The sequence below is a fragment of the Rutidosis leptorrhynchoides genome, chromosome 11 (genome assembly GCF_046630445.1).
Source record: "Rutidosis leptorrhynchoides isolate AG116_Rl617_1_P2 chromosome 11, CSIRO_AGI_Rlap_v1, whole genome shotgun sequence".
In the NCBI taxonomy this organism is placed as follows: Eukaryota; Viridiplantae; Streptophyta; class Magnoliopsida; order Asterales; family Asteraceae; genus Rutidosis; species Rutidosis leptorrhynchoides.
This window is the reverse complement of record NC_092343.1, coordinates 138,357,996-138,367,336: the sequence shown is the minus strand read 5'-3', so window position 1 is coordinate 138,367,336 and position 9,341 is coordinate 138,357,996. Positions and strand designations below refer to the sequence as shown.

The window sequence follows — 9,341 nt, the reverse complement described above, 5'->3', positions numbered from 1 at the left end:
GAAGAATATCTGATCAAGAACTGCTAGATAAACTGATAGCGCGTGCAGATCGAGCTGAAGCAATGGTCCGTACTATTCGTAAAGAAAAAGTACAGAAGAGAGTTCGAGATAAATTTAAGAAGGCACGTGATTCAGTTCCACGAACACCAGAGTCCGGAAGCGTTTCTCCAACTTCTTCAGAAGAATATTTCTATAGCAGTTGGAAGTACAAGTATGGCGATACATCAATTTTTGAAGAATCTAGTAACCGTGAGATAGCAGAATCTGTTGAACCGAAGATTGATTACGATACTGAAATAGAAGAATAGAGGAGAATGATCGCGATCGAAATGGAAATGTTAGTACTCATGGGTGAAGGATCAGATATAGAAAGTTCTAGCTCAGAAGACACAGAATCCGATTTAGAATCAGAAAGACAATGGTGTATACGACAAGATGAAGCTAAGATTTTCTCAGAGAGTGTAAAAGATTCAAGTTCTAAGACGTCAGTCCAAGAATCAGTTGAAGAATAAAGTTCGAATTTGCCAGAACAGACAGAATTTGAGAAAATGAATAAGCAAGCGGTAGACTTTTTGATGATGTGTCTTCCTGAAAGTGAAAGAGCAAAGTTTTCTGGATTTACAAGTGCAAAGAGTATTTGGGATTCTTTGGAACAAAGCTATAGAGGTAGAGATGCTGCTTCATCAGGTTTTGTTACAGACTCTTCAGACGATGAGAACGAGGATACAAAATGTCCTGTCTACTATGCATGTATGGCGGAGACATCATCGGCCAACAAGGCTAATCAGGTATCTTCTGACATACCTACTGTTGAATCTATTGAATGTGCTAAATGCGTTGAACTTAAGGCCGAGGTAGATAAACAAACAAAAGCTCATCAAGAAGTAAAAGATAAATTACAGGCTAATTTAGTAATACTAAAACTAGAAAATGAGCTCAAAGAAAATATTAAAGTGTATAAACAGCAAATTCATGATTTAAAATGCTATAACTTTGATATTAACTAGGCCTTAATTAAACGTGTTGACACAATCAATGAATTAAAAAAGGAAAATGAATGCCTTAAGGCTGATTTTGAGGCTTTGTCAATTAAAATGAAATGTTGGGCTAGTGCTTCTCAATGGAATGAACTGATTTTGGACTTAAATGATCCAAAGGGAAAAGGGCTTGGGCATGGTCCTGTTTCAGGACTTGGACTTAGTTCTGCTTCAGCTCCGTTTAAGCACCAATATATTAATGCCAATGTTTCGGATGGTAAACCTGAAGAATGCGTCCCACCTAGTTATGAAGACTGTGTTGAGAAAAACAAGAAGTCCAAATCATCTGATGATGAGACTTCTAATGAACCTGTTGATGGACAGTTTGACCATGAGGAAGATAAGAAAGATGGTCTTGGGAGTAATACTGAGAAAAGGAAGGTGATAACACCTACGCAACCGATTAGGATTTTAATGAATCCAAGGTTTGCAAATAGACAAACTCCTATTGCTACAACAAGACATATCTCAAAAGAACAATCAAATGATTCTTCTGTTCCTCATAATACCCAGAGTTTTTCAAATGAAAACTCAGATTACCCACGATACTCTAGGGAATATCGTCAATGTTATACATGTGGTATACATGTACATATCAGACTTTTATGTCCTAGAAATCATCAATCTCAAAGGCATAGAGTTGATTTGTGTCAGAATGTTCATCAAGAATCAAATTCTAGCAGATCAGCAACCCCTAACAAGGAAGCCACGACAATGTTTATCAAGGCTGAAGGTTCCAAAAAGGATGTCGAGACTAAGGACACATCAAAAGACGTGAAGATAAATGATGTCAATCCTAAAGTCACGAGCGATTCTGAACAGAAAAAGACCGATTCTCCCAAGGCAAAGTCATATGTTCCTAAAAACTCAACTTTGAGGAAAAGGAAAACTAAGAAGTCTGGTGATAAGACTCAAAATGACTCTGCTAAGCCAACGAAAGTAGTGATTACTTGTATTGAAAATCCTCCTGACTCAAATGGGAAATGGATGGAATTTTAAGCTATGGGATCCAATGGAAAACCTACTGCCATTCGGGCGTGGGTTCCCATTTTCAACTAATCTTTTACTTAATGTGTGCAGGGAACCAGGGTACCTGCAAATAACACCTGGATAGTGGATAGCAGCGCTTCAAGGCATATAACAGGATAACTATCGCTTCTTTCGAAAGTTCAACCTGTTAAAGGAGGCTTTGTTGCTTTTGCGGGAGATAAGGGTGGTCATATTATTGCTCAGGGTTTGATCAAGAATGAGAAAGTTAGTTTTGACAAAGTGAACTATTGTCAAGAGTTAGCTAACAACTTGTTGTCGGTGTCACAAATCTGTGAGAAGACATTCAATTTTTCCTTTGATAATGACTTCAGTTACATGTTGAAACCAAAATTTGTGATTCCACCGGAAATGATTCTAATGAAAGCTCCAAGGCAGGGTGATTTGTATGTGTTAGACATGAATGTTGCAACGTCTACGTTCGCAACTCATCAAGCTTTTGTTTCAAATGAATCATCTTGTTCACAATAATCTTGTTGATGGTGTTGATGTTAAGAATTTTTTAATTCCAGATATGTGCATTCCGTGTAAAAAGGGAAAGCAAAAGAAGAAAGCTCACAAGCTGATTAAGTACAACCCGATTTCTGCTCTACTTGAATTGCTGCACATGGATCTTTTTGGTCCAATTCGTTATGAAAGCATTGATGGAAGCAAATATTTCTTGGTTGTTACTGATGATTATTCAAGATTTTCTTGGGTGATGTTTATGAAAGAGAAATCTGAGACATTTGAGAATCTTAAAGTACTGATAACCAGGCTGGAAACAAGTTTCAATCTAAAAGTTTAGAAGATTCGTTGTGATAATGGTACAGAGTTCAAAAACCAGTAATTTGCAGGTTTCTGTATTAACAAAGGCATTAGCATACAATTTAGTTCACCTTATACACCTCAAATGAATGGAGTTGCTGAGAGGAAGAATCGTATTTTGATTGAAATAGCGAGAACAATGCTGGCTGATTCATCCTTACCAGTTCATTTTTGGAGTGAGGCAGTTGCAAATGCTTGTTATACTATGAATCGAGTTTTAACAGTGAAACAGTTAGGGAAAACATGTTATGAATTGTTGCATGGAAGGAAACCTACGTTGAAGAATCTTGAAACATTTGGTGCTCCATGTACAATTATGAAGAGACAACTTGGTAACAAATTCGATGCTAAGGTTGTTACAGGTGTGTTTCTTGGGTACAGTTCTCCTAACAAGCGGGTTTTCAACAATGAAACCAGATGTGTTGAAGAATGGTCTGAAGTCGATGTTCAGCGACATGTTCCAAAAGTTACTCCTAAGAGTCATCCATGGATCTATAATTATGATGAGTTGATTGATTCCTTCAAACTAGCTCCGGATCCAGTGGAAAATGAGGTAGAATTGCAAGTACTGTTTGACTTGCTGAATAGTAAAGAAACATCAGATTCAGCTCCAGTTCAAACAACAGTTCCTGTTACTCCTATTCATGAATCAGATCCTGAAACTGAACATGTTTATGATACATGTGAATCAGATGTGGCAAGTGAAAATTCAGAACCTGAAGATGAGGATGCTGATGGAATGAATTTACCACCGGTAATTCAAGTTCCTACGCAACCAGTTCCTAGAACTACAGTTGCTCATCCAATAGAGAACATTATTAGTGATCCTAACGCAAGTGTCCGCATGAGAAGACAAGTCCAGATTAATGGATAGGTTAATACACATATGACTGCTGCTGCTGCATTCTTTGAATATGCTTGTCATATTTCAAAGATTGAGTCGAAGACAACAAGAGAAGCGTTAAAGCATATAGAATGGGTGGATGCCATGCAAGAAGAAATTCAGTAGTTTCACCGTCTAGATGTTTGGAAGTTAGTTAATCCACCACAAGGGGTCAAGCATGTTGATCTCAAGTGGGTGTTGAAGTGTAAGTACGATGAAGACGGTAAGTTATCCGGAACAAAGCTAGACTTGTGGATAAAGGCTATCAACATGACCTTGAATTCGACTATGATGAGGTCTTTGCACCTATTGCTAGATTGGAAGCTATTCGAATTTTGTTGGCTTTTGCCTCGTACATGAAGTTTAAAGTGTATCAAATGGATGTGAATAGTGCGTTTCTTTATGGAAAGCTTAATGAAAGAGTCTACGTTACACAACCACCATGTTTTGAAGATCATCTTCATCTTGACAAAGTATCAGTTGAAGAGAGCCCTTTATGGATTGCATCAAGCCCTGCGAGCTTGGTACGGAAGACTTTCCAGCTACTTAATTGAAAAAGGTTATCAAATGGGCGCGGTTGATTGTACTTTTTTCACCAAAGTTCAAGATGGCGTGATAATCTTAGTGCAGTTCTATGTTGACGATATCATTTTTAGTTCCACGAACCAAGAACTTGTCGATGAGTTCGAACAAGTTATGAAGGATGAATTTGAAATGAGCAAATTGGGTCTTTTACACTATTTTCTTGGTCTCCAAGTAGAGCAGACAGATGACGGCATCTTTTGCCACCAAGCAAAATATGTCAACGATATACTAACACGGTTTAGTATGACCCATGAACAACCAGCCTTCACCCCACTAGCTGTAAATTACGGGATTTCACTAGATTGTGAGGGGGTGCCAGTTAAGCCAAGTTACTATCGAGCAATCATCGGATCGCTCATGTATCTCACTGCGTCACAGCAAGATATAATGTTCGCAACGTGTCTCTGCGCAAGATATCAAGTTAAGCCGAATACTGTTCATCTGACAGCTGCCAAAAGAATTCTATGTTATCTCTTGCACACTCTGACTCTTGGTATATGGTTTTCAAACAAGCAAGATTTCAATCTGAAGGCGTACTGTGACTCAGATTATGCAGGTTGCAAGATCAACAACAAGTCTACATCAGGAGGATGCCAGTTCCTTGGCGAACAGTTGGTGACATGGTAATGCAAGAAACAAACTGCAGTTGCCCTTTCCACATGTGAAGCTGAATACATTGCTGCTGCTAGTTGCTGTTCTCAAGTTGTCTAGACCCAACAATATCTTCATGACTTTGGCATAAGAATTTCTCACACCCCACTTTTTATTGATAATACCACTGCTATTGTCGTGAATAAGAATCATGTACAACATTCTAAGACTAAGCACATAGGAGTTAAGTATCACTTTATTAGGGACTGTCATGAGAAAAAGATTATTGAGGTTAAGAGGATAGGTACCACAGACCAAAGGGCTGACCTTTACACTAAGGCTTTTGATAAACCTAGGTTTCTGCACCTATTAGCTCTTAATGGTATTGTTGATAGGAATGAAGTCATTTCGGATGTTCCACTGTGAGGATAATCAACCTTTTAGACTTTTGCATGTAAGATATCATGTAGGATTTCATGTAGGATGCATTGCATGCAGACGTATGGTTATCTTCTGTTTGATTGCATGATTTACCCTTGCCTGCATCTATGTTGTGTATGATTGTTTGCATACTTTTTCATTTTATTATTTTCTGTTTATTTGAAAATGCTAAAAACACAAAAAGATTTTATATTTTTAGTATTTTAGGGGGAGAAAATCAGAAAATCCATAAAAACTGAAAAATGCATTGTGAAAATCTGAGAAGTCTTGGTTGATGTACTGTGGAGATGACGAGAACTTTTACTGAACTGAGATACATTACTGTTTGTGTAAAGACTGAACTGATTGTTTATGTGTGTTTACGAACGTGATTTACTGGTAGGCTTATCTGATGAGTTCCTAGCTGATGATGATCATTGTAACAATAATTAACACATCATGGATATGATGTCATAGAAAGATGTACATATAGTCGAGAGTAAACTTATCATGTAAAACACTATGATAATCTGTCTAGAAACTGTACGACGGTTGAGTATTCACTGTACATTTTAAAGTTACTGAAATACAGTCGCAAGACTACGGCCATAACTGGGTACTCAATGAGAACAATACAAGTAAGAATAGTCTTTACAAGCACTCGAATAATATCTAATGAAAGTTTAGCGTTGGATATCCCCAAGCAAGAATCAAAAATGCTGCACCATTGAGTCTCACGACTAATTGGGATATTCCAGAGATTGATACGAGCTATGGATAGCATTTGCAAGCACATGACTCATATCAAGTGAAAGTATGGTGTTGAATATTCTCAGTACATTCAAAAGTTACTGGAATTCAGTCGAAAGGCTACGGCAATAGAATATTCAAGTGGTCAATACAAGCGGAGGATGTTCTGTTTGGTTGGTGCACACCATTATCGTCATTGGCCTTCATACTTTATAATCGAAAGTAAACCCCTAAAATTATGTTTAGTTTTCATCAAGGTGAAAATATGATCGGTTTTAAGATCAAAACAGTACTTTTTAAATCGCGGACAGTCCTTGTCTTTAAGAGAGGACACCTGAGAATGATTTAAGCATATCTTTAATTAAAGATGAGGTCAACAAGCAAAAGAAAAATAAAAAGTTCAAAGAACATAAAAAGCCTGGTAATAAGCTATAACTACGAAGGAGAAAAAGTTATCTCTAGCTATAACTTGAATCATTCGTATGATGACATTCTCGCGTGGCTAGGATTGTTGATCATGACGTCCAAATTGGGCAATCCAGATCCTCGTTGTCTGTGATATAGGAATGTATCGATGAAGGTCTTAGGATTGAATGGATATTCATTGCGAACTATACTAAATGTACCCACATTAATGAGAAAGAAATTCTTTCGGTGCACTTTCAGACAATAACTTTAATAATAAACAAGTATTGGGCCTATGACGATTGGTCATTGGGTAAGTCTTGGATGTATGTCTTAGACCAATGCCTTGGTAAGTTATGCGCCTATTTGGAATTTTCAGTATGCTGTGAGACCCGCAGAGACCGTCTGAATCAAAATATAAGGTCATGTGTAAGTGAAGGTTATTCAGTATGCTATGAAATCCGTTGAGCTGATTGAATCAAAAGTAGTATGAAAGTGTGCGTAATAGTTATTTGATACTGTGAGATCTTTCGAGTCGTAAGTATTATAAGTAGAAATACCCATAGTGTTGGCCCTATCTAAATACTTGACACTATAAGAAATCTCATGTGGCATCTAATTCCAAAGATTAATATAGAACTTAGCATGATCTCATAAATCAGTGCTCTTTAGTGTTCTGTAAACTTAATCAAACAAATGATCATCTAAGCGTTCGAAGCAAATCTGTATGTGCTTAAAGAGGAAAATACCAGTAATTGCTAGTGAGCTTCATAAGCATAAGTTTATGAAATACACTAAGTTTATGAATATCTCGCATAGTCAGTTCTGATCCATTTTTAAGTCATTGACCAGACTTTCTCATAAAAAGATTGTAGTTATATGCATTTAGTTAACTGTTTATATTTCATTCTGTATCTGCATGCATATTGCTTTTCATAAAAACTCAAAAAGATTTTGTTTCTTCATTTGTTTTATGATTATCCTCTATGTGAGACGATTGTACTGGATCATATCTAAAAGCTACTTGATAACTTCTATTTATCTATTCTTGTTACTAGGAGCTTATGGTTAGTGATGTTTGCTATTATACATGATGATAATTGGACTGCATGAACGGTTGCACACTTATTGACTGTGTTTGATTCCTGAAATGATTTGAACTGCTTGCTTGTGTTTTAGGTCATTTGATGGAATGTCTAAGTGTTTAAGCCTGTGTTTCTTTCCCTTATTATTTGTATGTGTTTATGATTGATTTTGAACTGAGGTCCTTAGGTTTACCTAGAGCCTTTAAGTAGAAATCTGAAATTAGGGTTTTATGTTGTCACACGCACGATTCAGAAAATAACCGTATGAGTGAGTCACACGGTTGGAGTGGATCGTACGCATGAATCGTTGCCCTAGAGTCATATTTGGTCTTGAACCACTCGTACGATTGATCATGTGGAATGTACGGCTGAGGTCTTAATCGCATGAGAGAGCACACGAGTAAGGGTCACTAGTACGAGTGACACCTTGGGTATATATAGTGAGTTGCAGGTGACGGTTCTCTTTTTCCCTCCCTTGCATACTCAAAATTGCTCCATAAATCAAGTGTTGCTAAATCGATTTCTGATCTAAGCATATGTTCTATACATCATACCGATCATGTCGCCACTCAATTTGTAAGTTTTTATCACGGATTCGCTTGTCATTTGTCGATTTTAGGTACTCGAAACCCTTGGATAGAGATCAATCGAATTGAGGACTAGAATTTGTTTAGTTAGATCTATCCTTGATTGTTATGTGCTCTAAACTAAAATCCGAACCTATTAGGGCTAGATTTGAGTTGAAACAAACGATCAGGATTTGATTTGGGTTGGAAAAGAACTTTGGTCGATAGGGCGTTCATCAAACATGCACGAGTGACACCACTCGTACGTCTAAGGCATGACTCGCACAAGTCAGGGCACGGTTAACTATTAACCGCACGACTGAGTAGGTCAAATGCATGAGTAATGAACAGTCTCTTACTTAGAGATCACTCGTGTACTGTAGCTCAACCGTATGGTAAACCGTATGATTAGCCACACGCTTGACAGTAACTCGTACGTTTGGTGTCCCACGCGTACGACTGACATGCTGATTAAATATATTCTCAAGTGTTTCTTATGAGACACGAGTGACACCTAGATCACACGGTTGACACTGTCACTTGTAAGCCCCATGGTTGGATCGTACGTTTGAGACCCTCACTCGTACGGTTCACTCACTTATTGAGAGTTCATATTGTTTAAATACAGTTGTGTTGTCATCCATCGATTTTAATGCTCTTTATTGCAGATTTTATCTACAATGGTAGGAGTTCAACCTCAATAAGTTGATCTGAACGTTAACCAAGCTGAAGGACAAAACATCCAGTAGGCCGAGCAACCTAATATTCCACAAGTTAATCAGCCCGAAATCCCACCAGTTAACCAACCTGAAGCTGCAAGTTCCTCAAAAGAGCTTTAAGTAGGCATACAGAACAATCAAGTTGCTCTGTTTAACACTGAACTTAAGTGAGGAAAGAACTTCAAGGGAATTATCGACTTTCTTGATCGTTCCAAGATTTATGTAGCTATTTATACTGAGTGCACTGCTTTTTATAGTCACCAAAGGGAGTTCTGGAAGAATGCCCAGTTGAAGACTACTGGAACTGAAGAGATGATAGTTAGTACTATTGGAGGAAAGGAAGTTACAGTTTCAAAGTTTGTGATTAGACGCGTTTTAGGCTTTAATGATGCTGATGGAAAGGTTATGACATATAGCCGAGAGTTAGTTCATGGTTGTTTCAAACG

The 9,341-nt window shown here is 37.6% G+C and overlaps 1 protein-coding gene across 1 annotated transcript; it reads left to right on the top strand.

Annotated features, from left to right (window-relative positions):
* Nucleotides 1-3,777: 3,777 nt before the first annotated feature.
* Nucleotides 3,778-4,986, top strand: LOC139875001 (uncharacterized mitochondrial protein AtMg00810-like). The gene is made up of 3 exons (XM_071862387.1): nucleotides 3,778-3,896; nucleotides 4,091-4,298; nucleotides 4,405-4,986. The coding sequence occupies exons 1-3, from the start codon at nucleotides 3,778-3,780 to the stop codon at nucleotides 4,984-4,986; spliced, it is 909 nt and encodes a 302-aa protein (XP_071718488.1).
* Nucleotides 4,987-9,341: the final 4,355 nt, after the last annotated feature.

Excerpts from the sequence above, each read along its gene's own strand:
- LOC139875001 (XM_071862387.1), top strand. The coding sequence starts at position 3,778 with ATGACTGCTGCTGCTGCATTCTTTGAATATGCTTGTCATATTTCAAAG. Across the intron at positions 3,897-4,090 it reads GCCATGCAAGAAGAAATTCA|ATTGGAAGCTATTCGAATTT; the intron begins GTAGTTTCACCG and ends ACCTATTGCTAG. Across the intron at positions 4,299-4,404 it reads CATCAAGCCCTGCGAGCTTG|TTCTATGTTGACGATATCAT; the intron begins GTACGGAAGACT and ends ATCTTAGTGCAG.